Source organism: Leptosomus discolor, chromosome 8, assembly GCF_034619465.1.
Source record: "Leptosomus discolor isolate bLepDis1 chromosome 8, bLepDis1.hap2, whole genome shotgun sequence".
Lineage (NCBI taxonomy): Eukaryota > Metazoa > Chordata > Aves > Leptosomiformes > Leptosomidae > Leptosomus > Leptosomus discolor.
The window spans coordinates 11,269,585-11,284,092 of NC_141398.1; the positions used below are offsets into that span (position 1 = coordinate 11,269,585).

Sequence of the window (14,508 nt, forward strand, 5' to 3'; positions counted from 1 at the left end):
AACCCCCTTGGACCCCCCAAAATGTTGCATACTGCACCTGTGTCCTGGTTAGCATGGAAAGTGAAAATAGGAGGGGATAACGTGAACAGGACTCATGAATATTAATGCAAAGGGACAATAAAAATACCAATAATCAAGACACAGGTGTGCACCCACCCCTGAAGAACCAAAGATCAGACATCGCTGGACCCCAGGAGTGGTGACCCTTCCCTTCCCTTCCCTTCCCTTCCCTTCCCTTCCCTTCCCTTCCCTTCCCTTCCCTTCCCTTCCCTTCCCTTCCCTTCCCTTCCCTTCCCTTCCCTTCCCTTCCCTTCCCTTCCCTTCCCTTCCCTTCCCTTCCCTTCCCTTCCCTTCCCTTCCCTTCCCTTCCCTTCCCTTCCCTTCCCTTCCCTTCCCTTCCCTTCCCTTCCCTTCCCTTCCCTTCCCTTCCCTTCCCTTCCCTTCCCTTCCCTTCCCTTCCCTTCCCTTCCCTTCCCTTCCCTTCCCTTCCCTTCCCTTCCCTTCCCTTCCCTTCCCTTCCCTTCCCTTCCCTTCCCTTCCCTTCCCTTCCCTTCCCTTCCCTTCCCTTCCCTTCCCTTCCCTTCCCTTCCCTTCCCTTCCCTTCCCTTCCCTTCCCTTCCCTTCCCTTCCCTTCCCTTCCCTTCCCTTCCCTTCCCTTCCCTTCCCTTCCCTTCCCTTCCCTTCCCTTCCCTTCCCTTCCCTTCCCTTCCCTTCCCTTCCCTTCCCTTCCCTTCCCTTCCCTTCCCTTCCCTTCCCTTCCCTTCCCTTCCCTTCCCTTCCCTTCCCTTCCCTTCCCTTCCCTTCCCTTCCCTTCCCTTCCCTTCCCTTCCCTTCCCTTCCCTTCCCTTCCCTTCCCTTCCCTTCCCTTCCCTTCCCTTTCCCTTTCCCTTTCCCTTTCCCTTTCCCTTCCTTTCCTTTCCCTTTTTCACTTTTTTTTTCCTCTCTCCATATTATTAGACAGAATTAGGGAAAGCCATACCTATTATCCCATCTGTGAAATATTATTTTATCCAATCTGTGAAATATTATTACTATTAAAGTGTGTTATTGCTGCCAATCTACTGATCAAAGAGGGTTATTAACTCTCTACCTTTGCCGAGCAAAGGCTCTCTGCTGCGCAGAGGAAAACCCCTTTAAAAGGGAGGATACCAAAGATTCACCTAACCCAAACCCCACCAAATGGGACAGGACATCACCCTGTGCAATGGAGGGCCCCCTCCAGCAGTGCAGGGAGACAGAGCCCATACCCCGGGACCCCAGAGCAGCCTCCTCCCTGGCACTAGGCAACTGCTCCCTCCCATACATGCCTTTATATAAGGTGTTTTTAACTCAAAGAAACTTGAGCAATCTCTTGTTCTTCAAGAATTTTGAATCTTGTTTCTCCTAAAACTCAAGAGAGGGGAATGTATCCCCGGAATTTGTCAGCTAAGTTTGGAGTATATTCAGGGTTCAGGTAAACTAAGGCTACACGCCATGGTAATTCACAAGGACTCTGCATGCCTAGAAAGTAAGTTACTCTGTATGCCAACAGACTGCTACTGAAGAGAGAATGTGCCAAATTTCCCCCACCCAGAACAGGCAGTGGTGGGAGCAAAGGCAAGGGCAAGGGACAGAAAGGACAGGAGTACACAGAAGGTAGAAAAACTAACATAAATGGGTAGCATAATGCAGAATCAAGAAAGCTGTGGGAAAAACATCCTCCGAAATAGTTTTACTACAAATCTGAAGACAAATAGATATATATTTTATTGGACAACACTGCTGTCTAATTTAAGAGAAACAAGATATATAACAACACAAGCTATTGAGTGAAATAACCACAATTATTTTTTCAGAGGTAATGGTGTCCTAGCTCAGAGCACAATTGCTTGTTCTTTAAATACCTTTTGTTGATATTTGAGTAGACATTTTGATTTTGCATCAAGTGTGTTTGCATCATCCTTGAGTTGAGGAAAAAAAGAACGCTATTCCGGACTGACTCACAGACAAATAAACAAGACTGAAAAAGGAGGAAGGAGGAGTAACTGTGGTCTGTGGAGTCTGACGTTTGTTAATGGACGTTATGTGCCTGTTTTGGAAAAACAAAAGACATTTGGATGATACCAAAAAAATCGTCCCTATGCTAGAGAAGTTAACAGTAGTTCAGCTTCAGAGACCTTCAGGTTCAACTCAAACCCAAAAAATTTTTAACGGCACATAGCCATTAAGGGCTGTTGATATTCAGTGAAAGATAAAAACTGAAACACCCATTATAACATTCAGATGTTCCCCATAATCTTACACAGTGAATGCATATTAGAGTATCACCTAGGGAAAAATTAGCATTTAATTCTCAAAATACCTCACGCTAAAGATCTGATTTAATTTGCTGCCCTTTTATTTTTATTTTTTTTTCCCCTTTGTTTAAACAAGGACCTTCCCAAAGCAAACTGTGAGATCTGCCTTCTGGAACTTTTTCACAGCAGCTGAAGGAGTAACCCACTACAGCATAGAGTCATCCTTGACTGAAAGGAGATATATTGCAGGGGAACAGCAGAGGAAATGAAGGGGATGAGGGACTCTAACCAGACTGCTTTTGGAAAGCACTGAATAAACAAATCAAACCTGAATTAAAGAGGGAAAAAAAAGGCTTTTAAGGTACTTCTTTCCCAAATAAAAGGAAAAAAGAAGGTGTAATGAAGCGGAGTACAAACACATCATGCTCTAGACATAAATCTGAACTCAGTACATTATCTATCCCACCACGTATATACGATGAGAGGAAAGAAGCAAACATCTGGAATGTGCAGCGAAAGATGAAAGGCATCCAAGCCCATACGTTCTACATTGAAAGAAGAATGTTTACATCAATTTTGGTCTAGGATAATCTTTTCAAACCCATTAGCTCACTGACTTGCCAAGTTAGGTGACCTCAAGAGTAAAGACTACTCTCTAGCAGTGGTAAGAGGTTCAGGTTTCCAGGAAAAGAGCATTCATTGTGCGGAATATATGGTGTGTGTGACAATGATATGTACAAGTAGCTGCCGCCTATGTGTGATAACAGCTAAAAGGAGGCAGGGAAAGGTTGTCATTTGCCATGGAAATGGACTCCTCTGCTAATATCGCAAAGATTTATGACCCTGTAATCAGCAGGCATTAAGGCACTGATGAGAAAAGCAGCAAAACACAGGCAAAGCTCTCTAAGCTTCCTGCTAAGCTCCTGCAACCATAAAGATTGCGCAGTGACACAAAGGCTGGCTACTTAAAGTCTTTATGAAAGGATACCGTTGGCCTCGTCAGATAACTATATTTTACACTTTCATTCACAGCCTTGGAATAGATCATGTCTCTTCCTTTCTTTAGACACCTCGGAAAGAAGAAAAACCAAGATAATGTATGTTGCTTTGTAAGAGAGCTATGGTTTTGTCCAATGTAAAATGAAAGACATGAAATATATTCAAACTGGTGAGTTTAGAGCTTGCTTGTGTGGTTGACAAAATGCATAAATCATACTTTCGCCTCCATAACTCAGCCTAGCTATGAAAAAGACCTCATAAACTCTGTGATCAAGCATTCTATACAGTACACTTGTATGCCACTAGCAGAATAAGAAGCGTAGGTGGGATTCCCTTTTTTCCTACCCATTCTCTTGTCTCCGTACCATTTGATATAGTCTCTAATGCAGTTATTGCAGGGTCTTATCCAAAGGTGGAGACTGAAGACTTTTTTTCAAGGAATGGCACCTTGCAAGAATGCATCTTATCTGATGTGCAGCTTCCACGGGCAAGGATAAATTGTTTACATACTGTTAAAGATAAATCTTTCTGAAGCCTGCTATTTCTGCAGGCCATATGTTTGAAAACTTTTACCCAAACCGTGATTATTTTTATGCCACAAGAAAGTTGCTTTGCTTCCTAATAAGAATCAAGGTTTTGGAACACAGTTTCTCAAGGAGAATTTTTTTTTTTTAAAGTAACGAGTACTGTTGAAAGGTCCATTCCAAGTATTTGGGGAAACTGGATTAGAAACTGAATATTCACATTTGGATATGCACATACATATTTCTCTCTTACGTGGCTAACAGCTGTGCAGAGTACTGTCTTTCCAAGGAATCACAACAAGATGCTTGTCTATAATTTTTCCATCAAGGAGAACTTAATTTTTATGGCTTTTTCCTTTCCTTTCATAAACTATCCCATTGTTTCTGGTTGCTTGAGCATTCCCATATTTAATACTATGCTGTACAATTCTCTCCTGTTTCTGTTAGGAAGTTAAACATCACACATTTTCTAATGTTCTTTTCTTTAAATAAGGAACCACGGGGTTCCCCAGTCTGTGCTCTCCACTTGACATGTTACTGAGTGAGCCAGCAATCACATTCTGTACTGATCAAATTTTCCAAAACGCAAAAGTTGCAATAATCCAGCCGAGAAGTGAGAGCAGCACAGGCAGCCGGGGTAACAGCCACAGTCACAAGAATCTCCTTGCTAAGCTTTCCCTACGGGCTGACAGGAGGGGATTGCACTTACACTAAGCTCCATCAGTTGATGTACTTCACCCTCTGTCTGAGCAAGAGCTTCCCACTCTGCTCTGTCACTCTACAACACCCCTAATATGAGAGATCTAAATTCTGATTCTCAGGACAGCTCTGATTTTGTCTGTAGATCAAAAATGGTAACTTCACAAAGATAAACTGCATTTGCATTTTAACATTGTGATAACCCACCTAGGCAAAAGGCAAGATGAATATTGCCAATTCACTGTGCAATGTAGCATAAGAGGAGAAACGTAAACCCTACCAGATTCAAAGAGGAGGAGCATCCTCCGCTGCTGCCTGAAATCTTGCGGGAAAAGATGCTGGCAGCATACCAGTTCAGAGTCCTACAGGCGGAAAGGGCACGGCTCATTCAGAAACTGCCTGGCTCCAGAAATAAAAATTATTACTCTTTAAAAAGGAGAGCTAGGGAAATCTCTATTCAGTGTTATGTTCATCTATCAAATAGCACACTGGGAAAGTGTGCTGTCCTCACTGTACTTTAACACATTGGAGCGAGGTCTCCTTGGAAACCCCCTCTTCCTCAGATTCCCCTGACAGGAGTATACACTGCACAGCAAGGAGGCACGACTGAAGCAGACACCCCAGATGATTATGCTCAATGTGAAAAAAAAATATAACTAGGAAAAATACATGGAACATTAAAATGCCAGTGCACTCACAGAAAGTCCCCCCCAAAATACAGATGATGGCCACCCTACTTAGAACTGAAGAGACATTTTTTCACACACACACCCCCCTTCTTTTTTTTTTCCACATCTCCTGCAAAGTCAAGATAGGATCACAAAGTTCATCTGGTTTTAGGAGGATTAAGAGTTAGGGATTAGGCTTCATTCATTTGGGGATGTAAATTAGCAGCAGAGGGACAGCAGCTGACTGGTGAGGAAAGGGAGGAAGGAGGAGGTAGGTCAAAGAGCAAACCACGTGCGACTGCAGTCTTTCGCTGGCATAAATCTTAAAATGACGATACATCTGGCACTCCACCACAAGAAAGCAAAATGTAGGACTAATGTCCAATATACTTGAAAAGCCCCCTCTGTTACTAAGCGAATAAAGTCAGATGATAAAATCTGAGTTTCTGTCAGCAATAGCAACAATGATGGGTAGGTCCTTATTCTTCCCCTCCTAGTCCTAATACTGCAAGGAGAATAGAAATCTACTGATCTTCTTTCCTAAGCATTCCTCTGGCTCTGGCAAACCCTCATGTATACAAAAAAAACCCCAAAGAACCCCGTAGCTTGCTCCTAACCTGACTGCCCTGGGCAGCAGTACCAATGTGGCAGCACAGGGCTACGACCAGCATGCTCTTCCATTACCTCAGAGCCTTCCTGTCCGCAGGTTCCCCATATAATTTCAAATGCTTATACGAAGCTCTGCCCCAGTAGCAATGACAAATTAACAGCCAGCTCCTCCCTGCCCTCCTTTCAGCTGCCTAGCTCTATGACCCCAGAGTCTACATTAGAAATATACCACAATAAAGTCTCCATAAGAATATTTTTAACTATTGCTACCTGCTTTCAGTATGCATCACATCTGCTAAAGTTACCAGCAAAATAATTACTCCCATCGACAAGACTACAATGATGTAGTAATAAAAGAGTTATGCTGTGCTCTATTAGAAACAGAAATCCCAGACCATTTCTGGAGTCCAGCTTTTTTACTGGCTAAGCAACAAGTTGCACTTTATAGATCAAGATTGGCTTGCAATGTTTGCAGTTAGAAAAGCTCATTTTGGCTTGAAAACTGAGTAAACATTGTCAGGAAGTGATTGAAGGAGCACGGACCGCCAAGATATAATTTATAGTTACTTTCCCACACTTTAAACTATAGTTCTGTCCTTTGGACTCCAAAATTATTGATGTAATTAAAATACTACATTGCCAATCCAGAAGTGCCTGATACTATCTAATTCAATTGTCACTGTTTATTTCAGTCCATTTTGAAAGACAAGTCACCTATTGCAAACAAATCTGAAAATAAATCATTCCAAAAACATACACACAGGCACATATATACAGGTATACATACATAAACTTAAGCTCTATGAGTCCCTCAAGACTATATTGCCATTTCAACCTAAATTATTTCAGCAGCTACAAAACAATTCTATGTATGGACCAGATGAGCCGGTGGTTAAGCAGGCAAAGTCTTGTATTAAACCATGAAACTTAAGCTCTACTTTAAGTCAAGACACTACTATTAGAAGATGAACAATACAGCTCTCAGCATAGCAGAAGAGTCTTCTGCCACCACAAAGAGTCCGTCTCCCTAAGACAAGTATTTTCACTCCCTGATATCTGGCCACTCAGAAACTACCCCGAGATAAGGAAGCGAGGCAAGTTCAGTTGCTGTCTTCCTTCCCCCATGCTCCCACCAGTACACCTAGAACTCCTTGAGAACAAGAGTGCCCTGGACCGTGATGTCCCAAAACTGCAGTCAGCTGCCAGAGGTAACTGAGGCAGTGTGCAGAAACATTTCAGCAGTGATGGGTTTGATGGGACCAAGCAGCCAGGTTGTTGTTAGTGTAAGCTCCTTCCCCTTGCTATCTCTCTTGATTGCAAATGCCCTCACCAGCTGCACCACAGCTTCCACTCTGCCCTCCAAGCTTTTCCCTACACTCCTCTGCACTGACTCCACACTCCTTATTTGCTTCTCTCCCCCAGCCTTTACACCTTCCCAACTCATTACGTGTACCTCTGTGCAGAAGCACGACCATAACACGACACAGTATTTTTACAGTTCCCTTTTTTCCTATTCTCATGCATCTATTTGCATGGAGCGATGCTTTACAACAGCAGGCATGGAAATGACCATCCCCCTTTACTTTCAGTGGTGTAATATATTTAAGCAACCTGAAATGCAAAGTTTGGCTTCTAGCGACGATTACAATGAAAATTCACCGTCAAGTATCAATTCCATTGCATATCCTTGCCATGAGCGAGTTGCCTAAGCAGCAATCACCAAATATCAGCAATTTCTTTGCCAGCCTCTTAAGCACATCTGTGCCTGCTAGTGATAACACTATGCCATTAAAGTACTAAAAAATATATTTTCTTTCTTTCCAACATTTCAAATAGAGACCCCACTGTTGCTTAGTATGGATTTCCACCTTGGCACCAATAAAGAGATACAGAAGTGCACCCAAAATTCTTTGATTTACAGCCGTTAATTCCCTGTAGTCTCCCTTCTGAAATACCCTCAGTCCAGAAAATAAACATTCTGTTGTTTCTCCAGAACACATTTTGTATTGTGCTAAAAATACCACCAAACAAATACAGCATTTGCCGGTGTTTCCCATTAGTGAAGCAGAGAAGCTGCAACACCTATTACTTCACACCTCCTTCATATAGGGACACATTTTGAATTGTATGCCTTTCTGTAGTTTCTTTTGGATAGCTGAGAGAATATATGGGGCAATATAAATGTTTTAATTACTTTACAAATTAAAATGCCTGAAAACATCTCCAGTATTTAATACCTTGAAACAAATACGCAATTCTATTACAGACAGAATTTCTTCAAGCTTGAGGATATTGGGAAGTACTCTAATCCAAGAGAGGTTCAGACATCTTTGGATTTTTTTCATCTGTCTGCATTTTTAAAACTATATAAAACTTGAAACAAGACATTTGTATGAAAACTTTTCAGTAATGCAGACTTCTCAAAGTCTTTCACAAATTCCTCAAATGACAGATACGCAGATACTCAAGACATCCAGCATTAGCCATGTAGCTATCCCAGTAGCTGTCCTGCAGCATATGAAAAAAAATCTTCAGGAAATAAGTAACAGATAGGAATCAAATCCTGCTTTATTAGATTTGTTGAGATTCCAAAGAGTCATATCAGTGTTTATTAGACACGGTTAAGGTATGTTTAGAGCACCAAGTTCCAGCCAACAAAAACAGAAGAAAAAGTATGGTAGAAGGTAGACAGCAAATACTGCATATATTTATCAAAAGATTTCAATGTTTAAAACTTTCTTAGCAACCTCTTATTTTTTTCCTTTTGTAAGGAAATTTTTAAAGAAAAAAAGTTCCTTTTATGTCTAGTGAAATTAAGAATTTTTAGAATAACTGCTCTTTCCTAATGGGCATCCATGAAAAAAGGATAAATTTAAAACCTGAAAACTTTCAGCTTACATTTGTATTATTTTATCGAGGTCCAATATATCATTTATTACCATCCATTTCCCATTCATTTTTTACTTTTTCTTCCTTAGTGAGATAAGTCCGATTTGCATATGAACGAAGAATTTGGCCTTTAAGATTTTGGGTTTCCCTTCATAAAGACTTTTCTTCCTTTTGGATACATACAACAAACTCTCAGAAGACCAAAGAGAAAAATCAGCATACAGTCTTTCATGTTTAAACTTTTCTGATAGATAATCAGTCTGTAAGAGACATATATTGGCACTTACACGTAGGGAAGGAAATAGACGTTTTTGCACTGCTAAGACAAAAACAAAGATATCTTCAGTGGATGTAACCAAGATCCCCAAAGAATCACTACTCATGTCTTGATTAAACATACTTTAAAATTCAGAGAGGGAAAGGTGCTTAGCCTGCACAGCAAAGTTGCTCCCATGCCACACGTGCTCTTACTTTACATCTGCTTTCTTCAGTTACCAAGATCAAATTATTGTGATCCTGCCTGATCTCCACCACCATCTTCTCCAAGAAAGTTCTGTTTTCCCTTTACTCCAAACATGTTTTGCTTCTTCAGTGACTTTGATCATGAACTTCGCTACATTGACATAACCGGCTTGATTCTGCAGGTAGAAAGCCATCTTCTGTGACACTATAATGCTTACTTCTAGCGCTCTCACTGCACTTAACCAGTTGCATGATGCCATTTTTAACTGAGAAAGATCCCAGAGTTACCATCGAATTCTACCACTGAAAATGGTGGGCTACCTGTTTGGGTTGTACCGAGCAATAAACTGACGCATTCTGTCTTTCAGGAGAGGGAACCGAACTCTACCACCATTCTTAAAATAGGTTGAAAGAAAGAACATGGAAAAGAAACTCTACTACAATTTAGCAAAAACCATTTGGAAGTAACTTTTTTCTTTCTGTATTTTATTATTTCATTTAATGAAGGAGCAGATAATTACAGGATCTTTTTCCCCCAGATAACTTTTTTTCCCCAGTGAATGCAAGAAGCAAGCAAGCAAAATTAAGTCACACCTCAGTATCAATCTATAAAATTATTAGACAGAAAAGATTTCATTACCTCCCCCTACAAAGACAAAACATTTATTGGGAAATGAAGCAGAAGAGTCCTGCTGTTCTGTCTCTCTCTGTTTACCACAGTCCATCTACCAGTATACATTTAACCACCAGGTAAAAATAACACTGAAACTAGACATTTTATGCCATTGACTTGACAGGGCCAGGATTTCACCCTCTGCACCTTGAGTAGAGAGTAGATACATCAATATACTGTGGGGTTTTGTCCCAGTTAATAGCAGAATTAAAAATCACTAGAAAAGTCACCTAGACTAGACCCTACCAGGGATATTCTTCATGGCAGCTCAGCAACAGATCAAACAATGTTCATGCGTTGTATTACATACCTGAGGAAGCTAAAGCAGATAGGCTCCACACAAAATAAGGTTTCCTGTTTCAATTCAAAGACTCACACAGATTAGAGAATGAATAATGGTGGCTTCCCAAGCTTTGGGCCATCCTTGTGGCAGAAGTATTCACATTTTATAGCCTCATTAAGAATGTGTAGATCTCAGCCTGTAACATTGTCTAGGCATGAAGAAGACTCACCAATGAAACTGAAATGATTTTGACATTTACTGTGTCATATCTATTTTATTTATAATCTCTAAACAGTAATGAGACATAGTCTTTGTAAAACAGGATTAAACAAATATATAAACTGCTACATGGAACAATGGTGAATTTGATTTGGGAAGGAAATGAAGGTTTCTCTCTTTTTCATGACTTCATCAAGAACCCTTCCAAGAGGGCTCTTAAAGGGGAGAGGTAGCAGCCTGCCTCACAAGTGATGACAGCAGTTCCTAAATCAAGTATCACACAGCTTCAAACCCTAAGGAGTCATCAGTCATCCTTGCAAGAGGGGAAGGAGCAACCTCCTTCCTTGAGATCAATGAGGCAAACACAGAATACTTCTTCTGCTCTCCTAAGGATGATTGATGACTCCTTAGCAGCTGAAGTGTGTGACATTTGATTTCACTCGCTGATAAGATTGTGTCTATCCAAACACCTTCAAGTTAATGTTTCCAGGGCCCCTACATAGCTGTTCTTTGTGATGTTTTACACAAAGCTCAATTGTTCAATGATTAATGAATTTCTCAACAACAGAAGAAAATTCTGTAAGGGAATTTTGTAACTGTGTGGCTTGATATTCTGATCACAACACAAAAGAGGAATCTAGGTTCTTCAGGAAAAATAATGGGAGAACTCCTGCATTTGTCAAATGCCACTTAGTGGGGAAAACACTCCTAAAAGAAAACTGCATTTTTTCCTTAACACCTTAAAATATACCTTTTTAGGTCTGCTTTACAGAAAATCTAATGCATTGATTGACTAAAAGTATTTTCCAAAACCTTAAGAAGCAGATTTACACATGATTAAAATTTCAACAGACTTGAAACATGTTTTATAGCTTTCTTATTTTTCTTACACCACCATATTCTTATTCAGTTATTCAATCTTTTGAAATGATGCAACCAGCATGATTTGAAACTATGCTTTGTAATGCTTTGTAACTACAAGGCACACTTTTGTTTATATGTCCTAAAACATGCCTGCTTTGTACTACATCTAGTCATACCAGAGGTCTTGTTAAATAAACTTTTTTAATACCATGTAAATTGCATAGCACTATTTACATATATTATCGTGCTCGTACACAATTTTTCTGCTTTTAAGATTGACATTGATTAAATGTTTTAAGCAGCTGTATTTTTATCTGTCTTACAATACCACAATCAGGAAACATAAGAATGTTTTTTGACCCTGATTTTATAAGTGCCATGTTCAGCTGGATTCTTCCCTGGATGGCTTTGGGAGTTTCAGCACTATGCACAAAATCCATGAATCTCTGACAAACACAAAACCCAGGATACTCAGAATTGTATCAGGAAAAAAAAACATTCAAAGGGAGATAAACTGTACTCCAGTAGTTGTTAATTACAACTGTGTATCTTTTTTCAGTTCTTTTACGGTCCAGTGCTTCATGTACTTCTAGTCTGAACATTACTTTCTTTACTCTGCAAGTTTGTTCATCAAAAAGCATACTGGTAAACCAGTAAAAGAATACTGCAGTCCAGTCCAGTCCAGCAAAAGATGATGAGTGTGGTTATCTTAGCCTTCAGAACGAATGACAGGAACAGAATGGCAATACTGTCAAAGCAAAAGGCTCCACATAATGTTTATCATTTTGCAGAAAACAGCCCACCAGAAGAAACCAAAGAGAAATTCCAAGTTTGGACTTGCCAAATGAATCTTTCATTTAAAATTTGAAACAAAGGCATTGCTTTTGCCAAACACTGCTAAGCTTCACTGAGGCTTCGCGTGAAAAACCAAGAGCTTCAACTATTTGGAATTCATATTTGATGTAAAACTTGGGCTTGTTCCCACTTAATGCAAATAAGAGACTGCACATTACCTTGAAGCTCTTTAAATTAAAAATGATACTGACACAGAACTGTGCCAAATTAACTCAGCTATGATGAAGTGATCATAAAAACATGGTGTTTTAAACTGTCTTGGCACTTAAAGACATGATGAAGTCTCCATAACACTCTGAAAATTTGTTAAAAGGAAAATAAAGACTGGTTTTGAAGTCAACATTTTATTTCCAAAATATTATACTTTTAAAGAATTTAAAATACTAAATCCAATGAGATACAAAATCAAACAGATATTTATGTTGAAAAATATACCTTTAAAAAAACCTTTTAACATAATGATAGATTTATAATGATGACACACCTTAACGTCGTAGACTAAAAAATAAATTAGGCATGATCTTTTGGACAATAGTGTTCGCTCTATAATATAACCTTATAACATTAACTTGTATTTTTCTCCACTAAAAAAATGAAATAGCTTTGCTTTCTAAAACAGATATAGAAAGCACCTCACATTCTCTCTCATGGTTCATTATGAGATAAACCAAAATCATACTCAAAAGATGCCCTTAGCAATGCAAATAACTGTGGCTAAGGACAGCGAAGCTGACAGGTAAACAGGAGTTTACACCGTACGGGGTCTCATTTCCAGTTTGAAGTGTACTACCTCAAATACTTGAGCACATGACAGGAATACTATCCAGCGTGAGGAAGACTTCTCCTCAGTTGTCCAGTAATGAGAACCTGTATTTTGAGAGTGTAAGATTTTTTGAAGGGTATGTTTGTTTGACAAAATGCCACAGTTCTACCAGAGCATCCTTCCACAGCACTTGTCTATCACATTGGTTACTTCCCCACAGGACGCAAAATTCTGCTGATTTCAGGTCTCCTCCGTAAGGAACACTCACATTCAAATCCATGCCTTTCCTTAAACTTAAGCTGATCAGTCACTACCACACCCTCCTCAGCTCTATGAAGTATCTTTTCAGCTAATCAATAAATCATTTCCTCTAACCTCAATCTAAACTCCAACACCTTCAGAGCTCTCCCACTACATCTTGGTTCCTCATCAGATCTCTGCCGTATCTCCCACACCCTTTTCCAGTTTTTGGTGTGGCTTAATTTGTAAATTATTAGGCCAAAGTTGTGCCACCACCTCAACCTGTGGTTTCCTAGCTCCTCTTTTTACACCCCTCTCCCAGTCTTCCCAATACAGAACTATGCCATTGTCTAACAAGCAGCCTAAGTTTCCATCTAAGAGTCCCAGTTTTCTTCTCTCCTTTCCTGGCAGGTTCCAATCACTAACTCTACCATCGCTCCACATCTGGGCCTGCCTTCTGACAGATTGAAGAAACAGGGGAAGGCTTACGGATCATAAAGAGAAAAGACTCTAAGAAGCAACTGGCGAATTCCACATTACAAATGAAGTCTTAAAATTCTCTTTTGCCAGAAACTGTAAGTTATTCCTTACATTAAAAAAAAAGAAATTGAATTCATGTTCAAATCACAGAACTGTCAGCCATTATTTGCTCACCTGAAATATTTGTTTCAAGGAGAAAAGTGCCCGTCTCAGCTCCCGTCCATTGGAATTGTAAAGTTTTTCTGGGGAAAAAAAAAGACAACAGAAAGAAGTTCAGCATAAACAAAACTGACAATATCACAAAAAAAGTAGTAGAGATTTCAAAAGAGTTGGAGTGGAAGACTCATAGTGCCTATTTCCCATTAGGTAGATTGCTGTTAAAGAAAGCAGCTTTGGTTTTCATACATACAGGACTCATTCACTAAAAGAGTACAAGTAAAACCAGGGTTTACTTGTCCATAACTTCGGATGGCATCTCCCATCTCACAATAGCTCCAACAAGATCAGTGAGAAACAATGCTCTAGGGAGTTTTTGAAATCGCCTAGAAATACTGCTCTTTCTCCATTAAGGGAAACTTACGGTTTATTGAAAGTACCAGATTAGTCTCAAAAGACCCAACTGAGAGCACTCTTTGCTTTTGTTATCAAAGCTAGAGCCACTGAATCTCATCCTTGACTGCCTTCCCTCTAGACATTCTTTACTCATGTTCTCATCTTTCTATTGTTAAATCCTTTCTGCAATGGCAATGAACGCTAATACCAGAAATAGTCATACAGTCTGTTCTAAGCATAATTCAAAACAGTGTTTTATTCTCATGAAAACTGATCTTGATCTTTTTCTAAATGAAGCAGAAGCCTTCTTTTCATCATCCAATACTGAAATATATTACTTTATTTCCCTACTAATGCACACTCACAGGAATAATTTAAAGAAGACAAAACCAACTCCTCTGCTATCTTTCTAAACCCTGCCACAATGTTTGTGCCTTTGGAAGAAGTCTTGGA

General features: G+C 39.8%; 1 protein-coding gene across 4 annotated transcripts in view; it reads right to left on the reverse strand.

Moving 5' to 3' along the window:
- Nucleotides 1-14,508, reverse strand: part of FHOD3 (formin homology 2 domain containing 3) — a 386,715-nt gene that overhangs the window by 200,204 nt on the left and 172,003 nt on the right. For all 4 annotated transcript variants that reach the window (XM_086468856.1, XM_086468855.1, XM_086468854.1 and 1 more), the window contains exon 4: nt 13,678-13,745. In XM_086468856.1, coding sequence (XP_086324982.1) covers nt 13,678-13,745 — 68 coding nt within the window. The remainder of the gene's footprint in view (nt 1-13,677; nt 13,746-14,508) is intronic.